The sequence below is a fragment of the Lacerta agilis genome, chromosome 9 (genome assembly GCF_009819535.1).
Source record: "Lacerta agilis isolate rLacAgi1 chromosome 9, rLacAgi1.pri, whole genome shotgun sequence".
NCBI lineage: Eukaryota > Metazoa > Chordata > Lepidosauria > Squamata > Lacertidae > Lacerta > Lacerta agilis.
Window position 1 is genome coordinate 74,265,438 of NC_046320.1, and position 21,990 is coordinate 74,287,427.

Here is a 21,990-nt window from a genome sequence, read left to right on the forward strand (position 1 = left end):
ACCTTTGTCGGCAAGGTGATGTCTTTGCTTTTTAAGCAGAAAATACTTATGTTTATTGGGGTGGGGGAGAATGTCGAACAGCTCTACCCCTGCACCCTCACCCCAGGTTTTTCAGGCTTATAAAGTCCACCAGGCATTGGAAGGAAGCAGGATGAAGATGGAGAATTGGGGGGGGGGGACACCTGGCACTAAAGCCTTCCAGCCTCTTATGAGCCCCCCCATACACATACACAGTGCAGACCCCCCCCACCCACCTCTCGCATTGACAAAGGAATCGTTTAAATACATTTTAATGCATATTAAGGAAGAGGCAGGGTTGCCCCCGCCCCCACAGATGCGGAGGGGGGGGGGTCACGCCTGCCTACTGGGCATCAAGCACCACCCCATACCTCCTGAATTGGCACATATCCCTGAAACTCAGGGGGAGCGTTAGAAAAAACGGGGGGCTATTGGAGGGCAAGGTTGGCGGGGTTGATCTTTGGGGCCACTGCTGGGTGTGGAGAAGCTGGGGGGGGGCCTTACACAAAGGAACCAGTATGAATGAGCTCCTGCTTCTGGCGGGGGAGATGCCAACCGGACCCCCCCTCCCCTTTTACATTTATTTCCCCAAATTGTTCCAGTTTCTCAAAGGAAAAAGGTGCTTTTCTCCCCTGCTGAAGAGGAGACTTGCAGGTCAGGATGGATGCACAGACACCCCCCCCCCCCAATTGGGAATCAGGCATAAGAGCGCTTCAGTGCCCCCAACAGGCCATGACCCCCAAATGGGGGGGCAGCTGATCAGAAGTGAGGAGAGGGCCCTGATGGCTTGTTGGAGGGTGGCGGGGAGGGGGGCTGGAGCTTGTGGGGTGCTGGCCCCACATCAGGGCACTCTGCTCCAACCTCCTGTGGCCCCCTCCCAAGGCCCCTGCTTCCAGTCTAGCGGACCCTCTGGAGCCCCAGCGCCCTCCATCCTCAGACCTGGGACTGCAGCCACAAGCGGGGGTCAAACCTGGGCCGGGCGTGGGGCCTAGGGGGGCGCTCGGTCTCCGGAGTGGGGCTGCCGCTGCTGCTGGAGGAGCTGGAGCCGGAGGGGCCCCTGGCCCTGGGGGGCGGAGGGGCCCCCGGCGGGCGCCCCGAGCGTCCTTTCAGGGTGCGAGCTTGGCATCCAGGGAGAGGGTGCGGGGCCGGCCCCAGGGTGGGCGCGGCGGGGGCACGGGACTGGCGCTGGAGCCGCTGTCGCTGTCGGACGCCGCGCTGCACGACGACCCTTCGAAGAGGGGACAGCCACGGCGGGGGGCCCAGGCCGAAAAGCGCCGGGCAGGATCTCCGTCACGGCCTCAATGTCGTCTGCCGGCTCAATAGCTGGGGAGGAAAAATGGGGGGGGAGGAGGAGAGAGATAGTGGAGGGGCCGTGCGAAAGAACCCCAGAGTGGCAGGAGTCCTTCCCATGCGCCCCCATGAGGATCTCCAAGGGAAGCCACGCCCCAAAGCAAGGAACACCTGGAGCCTGTCGGGGCCACTGGGAGTCAGGCTGGGCTAGCTGGGAACGGATGGAATGTGGCCGGAGCTTCGCCTAAACTCAGATCCGCCTCCCCTTCCGTCCCTAGTGGTGCAAGATGGTCACAAGAGCGCCGGGATTAAAATTGTCTATCAGAAACTTCACTTGTGGTTTATCCCCACAACAGCTACTCACTTTGGGTTATAGCAAAGCAACTGTCAGTGCCTAAATCAGGCATTGGCAAACTCCTCCAGATGTTTGGGACTACAATTCCCATCATCCCTAGCTAACAGGACCAGTGGTCAGGGACGATGGGAACGGTAGTCCCAAACATCTGGAGGGCCGGAGTTGCCTATGCCTGGCCAAAACGATATCGAGCGTCGGAACAACTTGGCCACAATCAGGAATTTTGCCCGTGGCGTGACTATTTTCCACCTTCCCATTTCGACTCTCTGGCACCCTATCTGCATAACCGAGCAATTCTAAAATATAGACGCACTTTTACTCTCGCAAGATTGAATGTCTTGCCCTCGGCTGGACTAGAGGGATGATTCCAACCGATTCCACATGAAAGACGCTTATGTCCCTGTGGAGATGGCAGTACTGAATCGGTGGCACATGCCTTCTGGCTTGCACACTTTATAAAGACTTGAGGAGTGAGATTATCACCCTCTTTTATTGTCCATTCCGGGTTGCCCGCAAGGGCGGAGCAAGGGGGCGGGAGGGGGCGGGCCGCCCCAGGTACCACCCTGGGGGGTGACACTTGGGGTGGCACCCTGCCCCCATGATCGGTGCCACGGCACACGGCAAATTTTAAGGCTGCAGTGCGCGAACAGCAGTGTGCGCTGCAGCCTTAAAACTTGCCATGCTTTCGCCACGGTCGGGAGGGGTGCCAGCCGCTCGCGCCCGCCATCTTGGGTGGACTGAGCATGTCTGCACATGCGCAGGTCCATAGGGATGCTGCGCACACTAGGGAGCGGCGCCCCGCCCCCAGGGGGGTGCCCCCCGCGTTTGCCACCCTGGGCAGCAAGCGGCTCCCTACGCCCCTGGTGGCCCAGCCACTGCCCCAGTGTCCTTTCTCCTGGCAGATCCAGATGAGCAGGTGACAGCACAGGTTGCAAGGTTTTTAGCTGGGGCAATCAGAATAAGATCCACTATTTGACTCTTGATTCTAAACCTAAAATGTATTCTATATAATTGACTTTTTATTTCTATTCTTTGTATATCATGTTGGTGTTTTATTGTATGGCCGATGGCTGACGCATTCATTCAATTTGGCAGGAGCTGGAAAAGTAACTCCTAATTTATCTGGGAAAACTCTCTTTCTCTTTGGTGGGGTTTATCTCGCATGCAGCAAATAAGCCGTAATTCAGCTTTGCAGGGGGTTGGACTAGATGACTCCTGAGGTCCCCCCTACAGCTCTGAGATTCTAAATAGGGGCACCCCGGACTCCCTTCTCCATGGTGCAATGTGAAATTTTGCATTCTATCGGTCTTGAGAGCACTGCTCTTTGGGGCTTCTGTTGTTTCCATTGCATCGATTCTCTTGATGTGCTTCAGTAAAATCTTTTCTTTTTAAACATAAAAAATACAAAAAGGGGGGGGGGAGGAACCGTGATCCGAAATACTCGGAGCGTGCCCGGTTGGCAAAGGCTGCCCAAGGACGGTGCCCTCCTAAGGCTGCCGTCAGAGGGGGCATGCCCTCCCTGCAGAGTCTGGACTGGATCGTCTCAAAGGGCAGAAGAGGGGGGGCATGTCTGCCCACGGCCCCCGCCAGCCCCCTCCCCATCAGTGGGAGATCCCAGGGTTCTGCTGGTGCCTGCGTTGCCCGCCCCTCTCTACGCAAGGGGGTACTCCTGCCCCCTTCACCCCCCTCCCACCCATAAGACCTCCCCATCTTGGGGACCCAGAGGACCCCCCCCCCCGCAGCATCCAGCTTTGGGTGGGGGCTTACGTCACCTGTCGCTGTAATACGAGGAGAGGAGAGCCCGAATCTCGGCAGAGACAGCGTTGTCCTGCAACAGCAGCCCCTCGCAGTTGGGGGGCGGCCCCCCTGGGCCAGGGAGAGCTGGGGTGGGGGGCAAGGGGTCGGGAACAGGACAGAGAGGAAGAGAAAGGGAGACATGCAAAGAAAGAGAGAGAGAGAGAGCAGAGGAGAGCAGAGAGTTACAGACACAGATACATCTGGGCGCAAGCAAGGTGTGGGGCAGGCCCCACAGAAACCAGGGGGGCAAGACGGAGCCCCAGAGACAGGCAGGAAGAAAAGGGCAGAAGAAGGTGAGACCCCTCTTGCCTCCTGGCCCTGAGTTCAGGGGGTCCCTAAGCCACCAGGCCCACCCTTGAGAGCCCCCTCTGCTCCCTTCAGTGCTGGGGGGAGCCACAGCCCCCCCCAACCCTCCTCCCTTCTCTGGAGACTCACCCATCTCGTGGTAGAGGGAGCCTTGCTTCTGCAGGAGGGCCGGAGGGCGCCGTGGGGACGGGACCTCCACCTTCATGAGCTCATCGCAGCAGTGCTTCCACTGGCCTGGGGGGGGGGGGAGTGATTGCCGGGGGTGTCAACTTCAACGAAATATGGGGGGGAGTTAAGCCCCACCCCACATAATTGATCAGAAGACACGGCACACGTTCACTAACTAAAGCCCATCAACCTTGGGGGGGCTGCTACTCCAATATTTTAAGGGGGGCTGAAGGAACCTCAGCCCCCCCCTGAGTTGGCTCACATGCCAGGGACCCCCTCCCACATTTTCCCTTCGCTGCCGTCTGTGGGGCAGGCAGGGGACAGGATCCCCTCTGGTTGACCCAGCAGGCCTGGGGTCAGCAAACTTTTTCAGGAGGGGGCCGGTCCACCGTCCCTCAGACCCTGTGGGGGGCTATATTTTTTGGGGGGGGTTGAACAGATTCCTATGCCCCACAAATAACCCAGAGATGCATTTTAAATAAAAGGACACATTCTACTCATGTAAAAACACGCTGATTCCCAGACCATCTTTGGGCCAGATTTAGAAGGTGATTGGGCCGGATCCGGCCCCCTGGCCTTAGTTTGCTGACCCCTGTTTTAGGGGCAGCGGCTGTCCCTCTTTAGCGCCCCCCCATCTCCTGGGAAGGGCAGGGCTTCTCGAGAGCCTCCTCCAGGAACAAACCTCCCTAGCATGGGGGGTTGGCTGGATTGGGGCCTCCATGATCCAGCTCAATTTCCCCTCGCCTCCCTTGTTTTGCCACGACCCCCTTGCGAGGCAGGACAAGGATGCAGCGGGAGGGGAGAGCAAGGGAGGGAGAGCAAGAGGGGGCAGTGTTGCCCCTGCTCTCTCCCCACACGTGTATCCACCCCCCACTGCCCCCCGTCTCGCCTCCCCCACTCACTCATGTCGTAAAAGTGCTGCCAGAAGGCTTCCATCCAGCGCTGCGTCTCGGAGCGGGACTCGGCCAGGAGTGTGTGGTCACCTCCTCTCCCCCCCATAGCGGATTCGTCACGGGACATGGTGTGCAATTGGTTTCTTGGGGTCCTTCTCTGTGGCCTTCGGATGCGCGTCTCCTGGGGGGGGGGGGAAAGGGGCCTCAGGCACGGAATGTGCGCAGGCGCAGACACACCCCGATGCTCCCAGGGAACCCCAAAGGAAGCGGAAGGTTGGAAGATTCAGGGCAAAGAAAAGAAAGCCCTTCTTCGTGCAGCACAGAGTTAAACCGTGGAACTTCCCCCCCACAGGAAACAGGGAGGGCCACCAACCTAGGTGCATTTATAGAGGACTAGACCAGGCACCACCAACTCGGCCCTCCAGATCTTTTGGGACTACAACTCCCATCATCCCTAGCTAACAGGAACAGTGGTCAGGGATGATGGGAATTGTAGTCCCAAAACATCTGGAGGGCCGAGTTTGCCTATGCCTGGACTAGACAAATTCAAGGAGGACTATTGATGGCGACTAGCTATGTTGGCAACGCTCTGGCCTTCCCAGCTGGAACCAGCAAGGCTTCTGGATACAAGTTCGGGAGCCACAAGAGGGGAGAGTCGCTCTTGCGTGCGAATCCTGCTTGCTGGTTTCCCATTGGAGCATCCAGTTGGGGGGAAATATTCAAAATAACAGAGGCTTTTTTGCTAGTACAGAGATTTGGAGGGAGCAGAAACAACTATTTATGTGCGTGAAGACAGCAGTGAGGATACTACTGGCCTAGAGAAGGAAAGAAGAGAAAGTTCCAGCCAGAGAGGAATGCCTGATGAAGAGGGTGGACTAGGAGGAAATGGCAAAACTGACTGGGAAAACCAGAGATCAGGGAGAGAAAGGATTTGAAGAAGGAACGGAAAAAAATTATAATGTACTTCAGAGAACATTGTAACAACTAGAAACTATGGCCGGTTTTGGGTAATGTTGTAATGTACAAAAAGCTATGGAAAAATGGATTATTAGTCTTAACAAATTAGAGAAAAATAAGATAAGCAGAAGGCGGGGGGGGGGGTGAGATTGATGATGGTAGCCATGGAATTGTGTGTGTGTGTGAAACTTGAAAAATCAGAATATCGTGGAAAAGGTTCATTTCTTTCAGTAATTCAACTTAAAAGGTGAATCTAATATATGAGATAGACTCATGACATGCAAAGCGAGATATGTCAAGCCTTTGCTTGTTATAATTGCGATGGTTATGGCGTACAGCTGATGAGAACCCCTAACTCACAATCTCAACTTTGGGGTTTCCATAAGCTGAATGCCAAAATCATCACAATTATAGCGAGCAAAGGCCTGACATATCTCGCTTTGCATGTCATGAGTCTATCTCATATATTCAACTCCAGTAGCATATACATATATATATACATACATACACACACACACACACACACACACATATATGCATCCTGTTGGCCTGATCCTGCAGGCCTCCCCTCTTGTTCTTCATTTGGTTCCACATTCAGAAAAGGAGGGTGCGCGTCTTAAAAATTTATGGCCCCATGTGCCCCCTCTTGCTACACACTTGCAAAATTGTGTGTGTGTGTGTGTGAGAGAGAGAGAGAGAGAGAGAGAGAGAGAGAGAGAGAGAGAGAGAGAGAGAAACCATGTGTGTTTAAGTGGGGGCGCTTTGGACGATGTCCCTGCAGGATAATGGAGAAACAGGTACATTTGTTCAAAACCAGAAAAAAACACACAACTGAAATAAGGACTCTGCGCATGGTGACTGGCCAAAGGCAGACATGGGGAGATTAATGTGTGCTTTTTTACAAATGGGAAGCAATGTGGCTGGGGGGCTGGGGGTGAAGTGAGCTGCATAGAGAAGAGCCATTGTCAGCCACAAAGAGTGAGTTTCAGAGGATTTAACCACATGGCGAAGTCCCCATGTTTACATTGACACCCCCGACACACGGCAAGGATAGACAGACCCCAGACTGGCTGTGCTGTCAATTGAGAGCAGGGTGGATAAAAATCGGATTTTTAAAGATTTAAATCAGATTTTTAAAAATCAGATTTTTAATATAAAATGTTACAGGTAGGTAGCCGTGTTGGTCTGCCATAGTCGAAACAAAATTAAAAAAATTCTTTCCAGTAGCACCTTAGAGACCAACTGAGTTTGTTCTTGGTATGAGCTTTCGTGTGCAAGTTATATAAAATGGTTTTAGAGTAAAAATATTTCTAAAGATAGTTTTCTGTTTAAGTTACATTATAGTCCAAAGGCTATTCATCAGAAAATAAGGATTTGTTTTAAGTTTTTCATGTGTCCTAAATAAGTTTTAAAAAAAGAAGTTTAACCATATCAGTTAACAAACATGGACACAGTACATACACTATAATGTTACTGTTTTAGTTAAATAAATTGTTCAAATTGTTATTAAGGAAAAGATTATTTTTCTCCTTCCAATAAAGTACAGCAGAAAAGCTGCCCAAATATAAACAGTTAACTTATTAAACCTCACCATAATTTCATAATTATCTGTCAATGTATTTCTAATAGTAGAACCAAATCAGTAATTTTTGATATAACAGTAAAAACTACCCTGAAAATGTATTATTCCAAAAATGAAACCTTCATCAGGTTGTAAATATTAAGATTATACCAGCAAGAATGAGTCTTTCTGTTTAAAAAAAAAGGATTTAAATCAAGTCTTACTGACTTGTGCTTTAAATTGATTTGATTTAAATCAAATGCACCCTGATTGAGAGTCATAGGATGGTAGAGTTGGAAGGGACCCCCCGAGGTCATCCAGTCCAACCCCCTGCAAGGCAGGAATCGCAGCCGAAGGCGGAAGCAGCAGCTGTTACATTGAAGACTGTGGATGAGAGGGGCGGAGCAAAAGCTATGGTGGGGGGACAAGACCCCAAATGTTTTGCCTCCCAACCTGGTCTGAGACACCCCCACCCCCCCTCCCGCCCGCCCGCCTCCAGCCCCTACCTTGTTGATAGCAATGGTGAAGGCCGGCTCCTCCTGTGTCTCGACATCTTTGGGGTGCCGGTAGCAGAAGAGGTTGGAGCCCCGCAGGAGGCAAAAGAGCCTCAGCCAGCCCTGCTGCTCCCCCTGCTGCACAAACTGGGGGGGGGGGAGGGAGAGGGGGGTGTTGTGTTTAGCAGGAGGGAGACCCACAAGCCAGCTTTCCACGGTCTTCCCTGCCTGCCCCCAAATGCCTTTCAGCCCCAGAACAGAAACACTAAACTGGAAATGGAGCTCCGTTGGAAGAGAACAAGCCTCACGGCAGCACCGACTCTCAAAACAAAAGGAAAACAATAAAATAGTAAAATAAAATAAAATAAAATAAAATAAAATAAAAAATAAAATAAAATAAAATAAAATAAAATAAAATTGTATAGCACCCTATACCCACAGGTAAAAAAAAGTTGCTTGTGCCACACCGAATTTTTACTGATAAGAAATACATTGGAAAGCAAAAGAAAGAACTCTGATTTATAACACAGAACACAACTACTTGACAATATGATGATGGGACACCCAGAAAGCATCAAACAATGCAGCTAAGTATATGAATCATTCCCAAAATGTAATTATAAACAAGCCTCTTCCATATGTACCCTGAGTATGTATATGATCTCATTGAGAGACACGAGCTTCCTTTTGCCGGGTAATCTCATTTATATTCAGTCTAATTTGAGAAAAGCAAGATCTCATCTCCTCACTGACACAAAGAAGCCTTTCTATCCATATTCTGCAAATACAAAAAAATCATTCTGACCCTAAACTACGCTGCCCTGAAATGCTTAAATGTTTCCTGGCATCTTCCTGCCACAGCCTTGAGAGCCACAGCACTACAGCGTAAGGACCGAAGATGAGCCTGCAGGATGAGGCCAGAAGGGCCCACCGAGTCATTCAGCCTCCTCTTCTCCCAGGGGCCAAGCAGATGCCCCAAGGGGAAACCTGCAAGCAGGACCCCAGTGCGAGAGCAGCCCTCTCCCCTCTCTGTGTCCTGGAAGAGGATGCTGTGAACTAGCTCTACCTCTCTTTCAAATCAGAACCAGTGAAGGCGGTGAAGGTCCTGTGTGAGTGTCTGGAGGCGGTTGGAGGATGGATGGCGGCTAACGGACTGAGGTTGAATCCTGACAAGACAGAAGTACTGTTTTGGGGGGACAGGGGGCGGGCGGGTGTGGGGGACTGAATGGGGTAACTGTGCCCCTGAAGGACCAGGTGCACAGCCTGGGAGTCATTTTGGACTCACAGCTGTCCATGGAGGCGCAGGTTAGTTCTGTGTCCAGGGCAGCTGTCTACCAGCTCCATCTGGTACGCAGGATGAGACCCTACCTGCCCGCGGACTGACTCGCCAGAGTGGTGCATGCTCTGGTTCTCTCCCACTTAGACTACTGCAATGCGCTCTATGTGGGGCTACCTTTGAAGGTGACCCGGAAACTACAACTAATCCAGAATGCAGCAGCTAGACTGGGGCCTGGGAGTGGCCACTGAGACCATATAACACCAGTCCTGAAAGACCTACATTGGCTCCTAAACGGCCTCGGTCCAGGATCCCTGAAGGAGCGTCTCCACCCTCATCGTTCAGCCCGGACACTGAGGTCCAGTGCCAAAGGCCTTCTGGCGGTTCCCTCACTGCAAGAAGCAAAATTACAGGGAACCAGGCAGAGGGCCTTCTCGGTGGTGGCACCCGCCCTGTGGAATGCCCTCCCACCAGATGTCAAAGAGAAAAACAACCACCTGACTTTTAGAAGGCAGCCCTGTTTAGGGAAGCTTTTAATGTTTGACGGACTATTGTATTTTAATATTTTGTTGGAAGCCGCCCAGAGTGGCTGGGGAAATAAATAAATAAATAAATAAATAATAATTATTATTAGGTGTTTCACGGACATAGCCAGCAATCAGCAACTTTTCTGTCCGGGCTTCTTGAAATTGGGCAAACCTACTGTGAACGAAGTTGGCTGCACACAGAGAACTCGGTGGCAACACCAGCAACTGGTATTTTTTGCTGCCTCTGCTTGTGGAAGGCAGAATGTAGCCATCAATAGGCCTCTCCTCCAATCCTCTTTTAAAGCCATCTCGGTCGGTGGCCATTGCTGCTTCCGGTGGGAGGGAGTTCCAAAGGCAAACTGCAACAGCAACAAGTTGGTGATGGGCACCAACCCAGGGGCTTTCAAAGAGGATAGGACAGATTCACGGAGGAGGAGAGGGCTATTGGTGGCTCTGAGCCAGAATGGCTCTGCTCTGCCTCCACAGTTGGGGCAGCGACGCATCTGAATCCCAGTTGCTGAAAGCAACAAGAGGGGAGAGGGCTCTTGTGTGCGAATCCTGCTTGCAGGTTTCCCTTTGGGGCACCAGGACTAGAAGGGCCATTGGCCTGATCCAGCAAAACTCCACACAGATGGAGAATCCAGCAGAAAGAGAGAGACAGAGACCTAGGGTGGATCTAGACACAAGAAAACACACACGCTATAAATAAGTCAGAAATTGGATCGCTCTAACGAAAGAAAGAAATCTGTATGAAAAACCGTGTTTCAAAATTCCCTGCTCTCTGCCGCCATCTGGTGTGGCATGTTTATAGCGCATCCAAATTGCTGCATCTTTCCTAATGTAGCTGAGTTAGAGAGACAGAGCGAGAGAGAGAGAAGGGGCGGAGGGGATCAGCCCATCTCCTGAGCACATGGCTCTCAATGCGCCTCTGCCCAGGACTGTGGGTGCAAGAACATGATGGGTCCCCTGCCTTCTCAGCCCCTTCCCTACTTACAGCCCCCCCCCCCAGCACTTACCTGCACCTTCAGGAAGCCGCACATCACCTGGTGGAGCATGCAGTTGGGCTGGGCTGCCAGGCGACAGCAGACGCTGCCATACAGGGGAAGCCAGAAGGAGCTCTCCTCTGGGGGGGGGGGGGAGAGAGAAGAGGAGGGGGTCAGGCGGAGGCAGATCTGAGCCCCAAAAGAAGGACGAGGGGGCAGGGGGCTGTGTCCCTCCTGGGAAAGAGAGGCCACTTGCCCACCTCCATTGGCAGAACTGGCTCAGTGGCAGCAGCTCCACGAAACATCGAGACACGTCGGAACTCCCTGCCTCTTGACATCAGGCAGGGACCTTCCCTGGACTCTTTCGGGGGCCTCCTGAAAACAGTCTTGGTGAGAGAAGCCTGCCCAGGTGTTAGAAAGACGACAGACATTTCAGTCCGTTTTTAGCCGATTGTCATTTTAAACTTTCGAAACTCTTTTTCGAGGGGAGGGGGAGAGACTTCACCAGGCAAGGCCTCCTTCCTGCTGCCTTGCTCCCCCTCCAGCCTCTGCTTCTCAATTTGTGTCGTATTCTTTCAGGCACTGCGGCTCGCCGTTGTTTTCTCGATGGTAGTTGAGAAAATATTTATTGTAATTGTTAAGAGTACGTTTCTGTTTAATTTTCATATGCTGATATTATTATTCTATATCTATACTATTCTCATGATTGTTGGAGGTGACATTTCTGATGTAGGTTGCTAATTTTAAAGTTATGTTTTATCATCACATTTTTGTCCTGCGTTGATTGTTATAAGATGCACATTCCTTGTTGCTTTAACCCGTAAACCGTCTTGAGTATCGTAAGATAGAAAGACGGGGCACAAATTAAAAGCGATGATGGTGGGATTCTGGTTCGTTTTTGTCATTGCTAATTTAATGTTTTATAAACCGCTCTGGTGTTTGTTTTACAAAAAAGTGGTGCATAAATTTCAGGCGATGAATAAATAAAGTCTCCGAGAGGCTATGGTGCCCACCTAAGGGCCTTCTCTGTGGTGGCGCCCGCCCTGTGGAACGCCCTCCCATCAGATGTCAAGGAAATAAGCAGCTGTCTTACTTTTAGAAGACATCCGAAGGCAGCCCTGTTTAGGGAAGCTTTTAATGTTTTATTGTATTGTTAATATTCTGTTAGAAGCAGCCCAGAGTAGCTGGGGAAGCCCAGCCAGATGGGCGGGGTATAAATTATTATTATTATTATTATTATTATTATTATTATTATTATTATTATTATTATTTCCAGCCCCAGAAGCACCCAAAAGCAGCTCTTCTCAAAAGAGCACATTCCCCCAGGGCTTTTGAGGTGCGCCATGATGACATTTCATGTGCGTCTCAGTTGCACAATACCAACCAGACGCAGTTGAAGGAGGAATGCTTGAAACGGCGAGTTCAATGCAAAGAAGGCGGAAAGAGCTTCCAGGCTTGGGGGGACCTTTTCAGCTCTCTGCCTTGCTTTCTGGGCAAGGCCGGCTCAGCGTGCGGGTTCTGGGATGCGTGTGCGAAATCCGAGTCCCCACAAAATCTCACAAGGGCACCCCTGGCCTCCCAGAGCCCATGCGCTGAGCAGGCCTTCCTGGCAAGCGAGGCGAAGAGCGTCACAGCTCTCTTTGTGCCGGTCCGGCGCAGAAATTTATTCTTTACTTAGTACATAAAATCCACACACTGCTTAAAAACTAACAAACAAACCTCAAAGAGGTTTAGAGAAAGCTAAAACAGAAAATCCAGAAAATACTTTAAAACAGTGGTTCCCAATTAGCTAAGTACTGGGGAACGCTGGTTTTTTCAAAAGTCAAGCCATGGACTTTTGAAAATGTTGGTATCTCTGTGGTAGTTTTTGCTATGTGAATGATGCCCACGGACCCCCTGGGTGGGTTATGAGGACCCTCGGGAGTTTTAAAACTCCAGATAACCAGCCAGCTGGGTGGGATATAAATATTTTTTTATTTAATTTAATTTTTTATATTATTATTATTATTACTATTATTAAACCACCAGTTTTTAAACATACAAAAAGTTGAAACACTAAAACAGATTAAAACTCGCATCGACTTTCTAAACTTCTAGACAGACTTGTCCAATCAAGAACGTTCTTAGCAAGTGCCAAAAATAGGCAGGGAGTTCCACTAGCTGGCTCCTGCAATTTGGGTCTCTATGCTTTCCGTGTCTGCGCAAAACCCTCGGAACCAAACTGCACTCAGGAACGTTTTGCTCCCGCAAACCCAAACTCAACCCCCCCCCACAAAAAACCCTGCTTCAAGTACCGTTCCCGGTGACGGCGAGGTCGTGGGTGCGAAAGGAGTCCTGGACGTGGGCCAGGCGCAGGGTGGTGCAGGCCAGCAGCTGGTATTTGGGGCCCCTGGAAGGAAGCAGAGGCGGGTGAGCCCGGGGGGGGGCAGGCAGCGGGTGCGAATGCTGTGGAAAACGGCCGGGCGGAGGGCCCAGGATACTCACGCCACGCTAGGGGCCGGCAGCTGGAGGGGGCTGCTTCCCCCGTTGGTGACGGGGCTCCCAGGCACCCCGTCCAGGGTGGCTCGGACCCTCTTCCCGGACGAGCGCCCCAGGGAGCTGCTCAGGCGGCTGGCCAGCTTCTTGGGGGTGCTGCCCAGGACAGAGTCTTCCTCCAGGCCGGCGCTGTACAGCTCCACCTTCAGCTCAAAGTCCGGGCCGGCCTCCGTGCTGGGGGGAGACAAAGCGGGGGGCAGCCCAGAAGGTCACCCGAGGAGGGACTTTGGATATAAAATACGGACAACTTACAGCATGGGAGAAGTGGAAGTTGACAGCATGTTATACTTGGAAAGAAAATTATATGAAAACTCCTCAGCTGACCATTGCAGTGGGTTGGGCTTCAGCATGGGTAGGCAGACTAAGGCCCGGGGGCCGGATCTGGCCCAATCGCCTTCTAAATCCGACCCACAGACGGTCCGGGAATCAGCGTGTTTTTACACGAGTAGAATGTGTGCTTTTATTTAAAATGCATCTCTGGGTTATTTGTGGGGCATAGGAATTCGTTCATATCCCCCCCCCCCAAAAAAATATAGTCCAGTCCCCCACAAGGTCTGAGGAACAGTGGACCGGCCCCCTGCTGAAAAAGTTTGCTGACCCCTGGCCTAGATGGCCCCTGGGGGTCCCTTCCACATAATGCGTCGCTTATATTCCTGTTTGAGCCAGCCAACCCTTCCTGCGGTCCCTTCCGCAGATCTCAGGCCTCCAAACAGACAAAAAAAAACCACCCCCTCTCTCTCCCCAAGAACGCAGAGCCCCCAAAATCCACTTTAAAAAAGCCAACACTTGTCACATTGAAAGATTCCGCGGGAAAGGAGAAACACCCCTTTCTCCGCACGGATCCTTTTTCAAGAATTGCCCCCTCCCGCACGGCCTCGGGGACCCCCACGTTCCTGCCCAAAGGGGACTCACAAGAGGATGGTGCTCTCAAAGCAGATGTCGGTCAGGGTCCGATCCACCAGCACCATCTCCGTGTCGTAGATTTCCGGGCCGATCTGAAGCAGGCAGAAGACGGCGCAGCGATGCAGCTCTGCCGAGGAACGAGGGGGCATTAAGGGGGCACCTGCGCCTCTCGGACCCCCCAAGCTCCAGCCAGCCCCACAAGGCCCAGGGAGGGAGAAGAGTTGGCTTGGAGAGGAGACGCCCAGCGGCTTTTGAAGTGGGCGCCCGGCTCAGATCGTGGGGCGTCCAACACCGCCAGAGGCGCCATGCGCAGGAGAGAAGGGCATGTGCCATCCGAGGGGCCACCCCCAAGAAGGACTCACCGCCCTTGTTCTTGAAATATTCCGTGTCCTTCCACATCAGTGGGATCCGGAGGTCTGGAAAGAGGAGGAGATAAAGAGGGTTTGCTTGCATCCCCAAATGCGTCCAGGCAGGCAGAGGGGAGAGGTCTCCAGGTAACAGACATCTAAGCCAAGTGGGGGGGCACTAAGGGGCAGGGAGGCCAGGGGGGCGCTGACGATAATACCCATGTGGTGGAATGGGAGGAAAATAAGGGGATTTTGGGACTCAACATACAGGTGAAACTCGAAAAATTAGAATATTGTGGAAAGGTTCATTTCTTCAGTAATTCAACTTAAAAGGTGAAACTAATATATGAGATAGACTCATGACATGCAAAGCGAGATTGATATGTCAAGCCTTTATGTCCTATAATTGTGATGATTATGGCGTACAGCTGGTGAGAACCCCAAATTCACAATCTCAACTTGTTCCGCTGGGAACAGAGGGGGGGTGGGACCCCCAAAATGTCTGGTCTCCTCCAGAACATGCCTCAAGTATTCTTTACAAATCAATAACAATTCTTGGGAGCCAATCGTGGGGTGGGGATCTTGCTTCTTGAACCCCCCCCCCTGCCTTATCCAGAGGGACAATAGAGACTCACAGAATCAGAGAGCTGGAAGGGACCCCCCAGGGTCATCTAGTCCAACCCCCGGCAACACGGGAATTTGGGCAGAGGGAAGGCCATTTTTGCTCCCCAAAACAGCTCCCCTTTGGGACTGGGCTGCTCTGCATGCCTCTCCCACTGGGTTCTGGGCCTGGAAGGGGGGGTCAGACTGGGCTGCTCCCTCCCCTTCCAGGTGGGTCACGGGATCCTTACCTGAGATGCAGACTCTGCCTCGGCAGGGCAGGCGGTCGTCCGCAGGACCAGCGTCTGAAGGGCTGATGGGGGGGGGGGAGAAAGGGCTGTCAAAGACACAGGGAGAACCCCCTCCCACCGCCTGCCCCCCAAAAGCCCCACTCCAGCATCACGGGAGAGTTCAGGCTACACTCTTGATTGACAACCCCAAGGATGGGGGAAAGCAGAACAGCTGCATTCTTCATTTTAAAATTTATTTTAGAAGATTCATATGCTACTATTTATTTTTAAAAATTTCATGGCAGCATGCAGATTTTTGATGATGATGATGATGATTATTATTATTATTATTTATACCCTGCCATCTGGCTGGGTTTCCCCAGCCACTCTGGGCAGCTCCAAACAAAATATTAAAAATACAATAAATACAATAAAACATTTTTGAATATGTTTGACATTGTCAATTGCTTTACTGCAATACTGTTTTTTGGTTTGCGTATCACATTGTGGTCTTTTAATCCAGTACTGTAGTAGTAGTAGTAGTAATAATAATAATAATAATAATAATAATATTTATATACCCCCCCTCATCCATGAATCATACCCACACCATTAAAACAGATTTAATAGCCCAAGTGGTGGATTAAGAGACCAGCAACGCCTCGTTCAGAAAAGAGGCAGAAGTAGGTGGCAGCAGTAGGAATGGATAGTAAGAATGAAAATAGCAGTGATCATCTCATGGGAGTGTAGGGCTGGAGGGCACCCAAAGGGTCATCTAGCTCGCCCTGCTGCAACGCAGGAATCGCACCAGGATCCAAAACTCTTCTGGGAAAGGCCAACTCAGCCGCTCTCAAGAGGAGGCTGGGCAAACTTCCCTCGCCCATAGAGGGTCCCCCACAGGCTCTTCTGCCGCAGGAAGCCCCCCCCCCCCGGAAGAGGCCAGCCTAACCTTGAATCTGGCCCCTTGGGACAATCCAGGAGGCGTCAAAGGCCACCCTGAGCTCTTGGGGCACTCCTGTGTGCGCACAGCTCCTCTCCATGCTGCTCCCCCCCAGCTCTGCCTCCAGAGCCAGAGCTCAGTCCCAGAGCGTTCCTGAGCATGTGCAGAGCGCTGGCCCAGTACTGAGGCTCTTCCTCCTCTTGGCCCAGGCCCCCCCCCCGCCCACCGCCTCACTCACCGCCTGGCCATCCGCTGCATGACTTGCGCCTCCTTCATGTGCTGCAGCTCGGCCATATAGGCCAGGATGCGGCTGTTGCAGACCAGCAGGCTCTTGGTGACCTCCAGGGCCTGCTGGCGCTGGGTGCAAGCCGCCAGGAGCTTGCAGGCGCCTTCGCGCATCCGGATCTCATGGTCGATCTTCTTCTGGATGTCGGTGCCCTGCGGGGCGGAGAGAGAGATGAAAGACAGAGCGGCGGGGGGGGGGGGGGGTAGAGCATGTGAATGAAGCTGGGGAGGGGAGTAGGGGGCTCCAGTCCAGGAATAACTGGAGAGCTGGGAGGGAGCCCAAGGGGTCATCCAGTCCAACCCCCCGCAATGGGGGGATTTGTGAATGCGGCTCCAATCCCCTCATTTATTATCGCAGGCATATCCCATTTTTCCTCCAAGGAGCTCAAAGCTGCTTGCCCCCCCCTCCAGTTATGATGCCTGCTGGGGCAATGCCAAGTGTCGGGGGCTCAGGGCAAAGGGGGTGGGGGGGTCCCAGAAAGACCTTCTGGGAAAGGACACCAAATGGCTTGGGGCAGGATTGGAAGGTGGGGGGAGGAGAGGGTGTCCCACAAATGAAGAAAGAAACACCCCCTGGACTCATCTTCAGTGACAGCTGTGTGTCTTTGTTGGGGGGGGTGAGAGGAGAGAAGCAGCACCTGTTCTCAATGGCCAGAGTGCTCTGAGCATGTGCAGAGCGCTCCCCAACTCTCACAGGCTCGAAATGTTGGGCCCTTTCTGTGGGGCAGGAGAAAGCTAACCTGCCCCAGTCTACAGCCTCTGGGGAGGCAAAGTTTTATTTTTGGCGGGGGGAGGCATCTCCAAGCAGCACCCCAATAATAATAATAATAATAATAATAATAATAATAATAATTTGTTATTTATACCCTGCCCATCCGGCCGGGTCTCCCCAGCCACTCTGGGCGGCCTCCAAGAAATACCAAAATACAATACAAAGTCACAGTTTAAAAACTTCCCTAAACAGGGCTGCCCCGGAACGATGCCTGGGGGTGTTCCGAATCAACCGCCTTGCTGACTGTCCATTTCCCAAACATTTTCCTGTGGTTGGTGCCCCCCCCCAAAAAAGAAAAATACCAGGCATCAATACTGGGAGTCCCCAGGCTCCACAGTCTCCCACCCGCCACCCCAGGAAGACCCCCGGTCTTTGAATGAGAATCGATAACCCCCAGAACCCATCGTCAGGGCGAGAGCTCAGCCTTAGAACATGCAAAGCGGCGCTTTTTTAAAAGGAGAAAAGTCCCTGAGCATGTGCAGAGTGCATTCTCCTTCCCACCATTCAAGCAACGGCTCGTGCTCTGGGGTGAGGGAGCAGGGCTTCACAACCCCCTCCTCCCTCTATTCACCATCCCTAAGCGGGGCTGCAACTCCCGCCAGCCCTAACCATTGGTCCTGCTGGCCGGGTCTGCCAGGAATTGGGGGTCCATCTGGATAGCCACAGGGTTGCCGCCACACCTGGATTAGAATGGAACTTCCTTTCTCCCATAAGAATGCCCTGAAGTGAGGGGGGGGTCGCTGTCCAGCCAGGGCCCCCCACTGTCTGCCAGTAGCATTGGAGGCCCCCTGCCAGCACTGATCCCTGCAAAGCCCCCCCCCCCAAGTTGGCATCCACAGGACAGACAGCTCAGGTTGCCGCCGGACCAATGCAAGGGCGATTGTGCCCAAGAGCTCGTGCAGAGTGCCTCCCCCATAACATGCACAGTCACAGTAGACCTATCGAATTCCAGGGACCCCGAGGGTCATCGAGTCCAACGCATGAATCACAACTAAAGCACCCGTGGCAGGGGGCCACCCAAGCTCTGCTGAAAAACTGGGGTTCAATAGGCAAAGCTCTGGGGGCAGAGGCTTCCAAGGGGGGGCCTCTTGCCCTTGCGCAATAGACATTATGTGTATGGTGGGGTGGGGGGTGGGGAGAGAGATCTGAAAGGATGGGTACAATTTGGGGGTGCCAAATTCCTTCCTTCTCCCCTGCGTTGCAGGGGGCTGGACTAGATGTCCCTTGGGGGGCCCCTTCCAACTCTACAATTCTCAGCTTCAGGCTCTGCAGCCTTTTGCCCAGGCCAGATGAAATCCCATCAGCATCCATTTTTGCCTCGGAGGCTTTGGGTATGGGTGAGGGGTGGTCCTCTCGTGACTGACCCCCCCCCCACAATGCCCCTGGCAGGTGCAAAGGACCCCCCCTTGTATCTACAGCTACGTTCCCCCCCCCTGCCGCACCAGCCTCAACCCCCTCCCTCCCCCAGCCTGGCACTAAAGGGCCGTGAAGCAGCAAAAAGAGCCAGCAGCTTCTGGGGGGGGGGGAGAGACCCACCCTTGTGAGAAATGCCCGCCATCGTGCCAACCGCAGAGATGGGCGCAGGGGTCCCGCCTTCTCCAGGCCTCTCCAGCTTGAAGGGGAAACCCCAGCCTGTTCCTGGGGCGAGGGGGGGGCCTTCACCCCCCCCCAAGGGTCCCTCCCTCAGCCACTCACCTTGGCTAGCCTGCCGCTCTCCATGCCGGCGCCCCCTAACTAGCTGCTGGCCCCCCAGCCCATGTCTGCTGCGGCAAAGGCGGTCCTCCTGGCAACTGGCAGCGTGGGGGCGGGTGACAGCTGAAGGGGGAGGGACGGAGGGGGGGGGCACGAAAGAGAGAGAAGCCGCCTGGGCAGGGTCGGCGCAGCAGCTGAGGAAACTCTGACATCACCAGCTGCCTATTTATAGCCGGGTGGGGTGGGGGCAGCTGTGCTGGGGAGCCCACGGCCTCCTCTGCCCCCCCCAGAAAACGGGGAGGGGGAAAGCAGGGGTCTGCTGGGGAAGGGGAGGGTGGGGAGCTGCTCCCCAGGCTGCCTGGGACACCCCCCCAAAAAAACCTACAGTATTTGGGAGCCCCTCCCCCTATATGGGGCAGCTGAGAAAAGGGAAGGGGTCCCGTTAAGAGAGGTTGCATTTCTTTGAGAGGGGAGGGAGGGGGCAGGTCTATGGGGGGCAGATGGGGGGGCCATCTGCTCTACATCCTTTGTGGCGCTGGAGGACACAGCACCCCAGAACTCAGGGATGGAGCGGGGGGGGGGCTCTCCTAGGCAACCTGATGGGGGCGAGGAAGGGGGGCAGGTCTTAGGAGGTGGCCAGAGGGTGGGGGGGCAAGGAGTGGGGCTGGCATGAGGCTCAAAACTCTTCCCCCCCCCCCACGCACCTCCAGCCTGGGCTAATCAGCTTGTGGCGTTGGCGGCTGCCGGGAGATTATGGCAGAGATGCTGAGGATTTAGCAAGGCTGGGAGGAAAATCTGGAGTGGGGGGAGTGTCTGGCCAATGCCTCCCCCCCCCACGCCCAGGCAGTGGAGTCTGGCCAGCCAGGATTCTCCGCCAAAACCTCATTTCGGTGCCGATCACAAAATCATCAAACTGCAGAGTTGGAAGGGGCCCCACGAGTCATCTAGACCAACCCTTCCACAATGCAGGAATCACGGCTGATCTCAACAGAGTTCCTCTGAGCACAAGCAGAGTGCCGCAGCAACAGAAACCAGTCCAGAGCGACCCACTCAGAGGGGTGGAGAGAGAGAGAGAGAGAGAGATGGGAGTCAGGGAAGGGGCTCCCTGCGCCTCACATCCCGCCCCCCCCCCCGGCCGTTTGTTGGAGCCACACGAAGGCCAAAATCATTACTATTATTATTTATTGCTATTTATGAGCATTTATATCCTGCCTTTTTCCTCCAAGGAGCCGGAAGGGGCGTGCAGAGTTCTCCGACTCCTCCTTTGACCCCCACAACAACCCTGCGAGGGAGGTGAGGCTGAGATGCAGTGACCGGCCAGAGGTCACCCAGCGAGCTTCATGGCTGAGTGGGGATTCGAACCCTGGCCTCTCCCACGTCCTAGCCACAATGCACACCTGTCTGGAAGCCAAGCAGAGGGAGCCTGGGTGTCCCCCCTCCCAACGGCGCTGGGAAGCTCCTGCCCCCCCCCAGGACTGATGCAACCGCACAGCCCCAGGAGGCTCCTTGGAAAGCGGCCAAGGAAGCAGCAGGTGGACTCAGAGGGGCAACCTCAAAACTTTGCCCCAAATGCGACATCAGGAGGGCAATGCCAGGGAAATTTCATTGGCGCGAGGTGGAGACACACAGCAAGCGAGTCGAGGGCACCCACTACACTCCTCATCGGGTCCTGCACAGCCTCCTGCTCCAACCCCCCCTTTGCAAATGAAGGTGCCTGCCCCCTTCCCTATTCAACTCGGAGACTGGTGCCAGTAGCCTGGTTACAGGGGAGAGTCAGGCAAACATCCAGGAGATCCCAAGCTGTACAGACAACCTGTTCGCTTCTACTCAGCTGAGCAAGGCGGGCGCCAGCTTCTGAGGTCCACAGCACTCTTCCCTAGGCATCGCTAAATGTGCAACTCGAGTTCAGGAAACTCCAAACTTTGCACTCTGAAAGATGGTCCGAGGATCTCTTTTCTCGGCTGCCCGTGGGGACCAAAAGGACAATGCGCTCCCTACTCGCACAGGTCTCCGGCCTCCCTTCGGAAGGAGCCCCCCTCCCTGAAGCAAAGCCCCTCCCAGTGGGGTCACAAGGACCTGCCCAGCTGCCCCCTTACCTCCAGGCTGAGGGCAATCTGTCGGATGTAGAGCATGTTGAGGTCCTCCAGGATGCGGAGTTTGTCCTGCATCTTGGCAAAGCACCCTCTCCCTCACCGATGCCTCCTCTGGGGGGTGCAGGAAGTCTGGGGGCACTCCTACTGCCCCAGGGCAGCATGGCCAGGGGCCCCTTGCAGGGCCCCCATCTGGGCACGGCTCGGGCCGCTTCTGATGCCAGGAAACACCGTGCCGTCTGCACCCGGAGAGCTGGCGCGGAGCAGCGGAGGTCTCCAGCCTGCCTGTGGGGTGGGGTGGGGCGGGGTGGGGCAGGGAGCCCCCCCTCAAGCTCCTGGCCTCTTGCTGCTGCTGCTGCTGCCCAGGCCTCCGTCAGCAGATTCTGCGCCCCCGGCCGAGCTGCGGAGAGAACAGGGCCGTCCTTTCATGCCACACTCCCACCCGCAGAACAAGCAGCCTCTGTGCCTGAAAGGGCAGCAGCGCTGGCTGGGCCCCCCATTTCACCAAGCCGGGGAACCTGCCAGCCAGCTGGCACCCCGCCCCCCACAAGTAGGCGAGCGGCCCATGGTGGCCTGCAGGCAAGGAGCCCCTTGGCCTTGGGGGTCCCGTGCCCCCTGGAAGGGCAGGGGCTGCCCCATCCCTGCAGCAGCACCTGCCTCTTCTCCCTTGGGTGCCACCCATGCCCTGGCCTGCCTGGTGCTGCCCCCTGCCTGCCGCCCGCTCCTTGCTCGCCTTCTTGCCCAAGCCTAGGGAGCGTGCCCCACGTCACCCCTCTGCTGCCCCTGGGCCCGGCTCTCACCTCCTGCCCCTCAGCGGGGCTCCTTCTCCCTCTCAGGCCCCCCATGCGCCTCTGGGCGTCCTATGCTCCAGCTGCAAGCGTCTTCCCCCCATAGACAGGAAACTGCCTGGCCCCCCGCCCGCCCGCCTCTCCCCTCCAGCCCAGCATTCCTCGTTGGGCTCCTGTTACAAG

At 54.3% G+C, this 21,990-nt stretch overlaps 1 protein-coding gene across 1 annotated transcript; it reads right to left on the minus strand.

Annotated features, from left to right (window-relative positions):
- Positions 1 to 725: 725 nt before the first annotated feature.
- On the minus strand, positions 726 to 21,216 carry RTKN (rhotekin). Its single transcript, XM_033161159.1, is given in 14 exon segments — positions 726 to 1,130; positions 1,133 to 1,300; positions 1,303 to 1,341; positions 3,896 to 4,000; positions 4,837 to 5,008; positions 7,852 to 7,977; positions 10,659 to 10,765; positions 12,920 to 13,014; positions 13,110 to 13,334; positions 14,073 to 14,190; positions 14,426 to 14,479; positions 15,262 to 15,323; positions 16,419 to 16,618; positions 21,026 to 21,216. Coding segments are annotated over 14 exon segments (1,722 nt in total). The 5' UTR covers positions 21,098 to 21,216; the 3' UTR covers positions 726 to 951.
- Between the last annotated feature and the right edge of the window lie 774 nt (positions 21,217 to 21,990).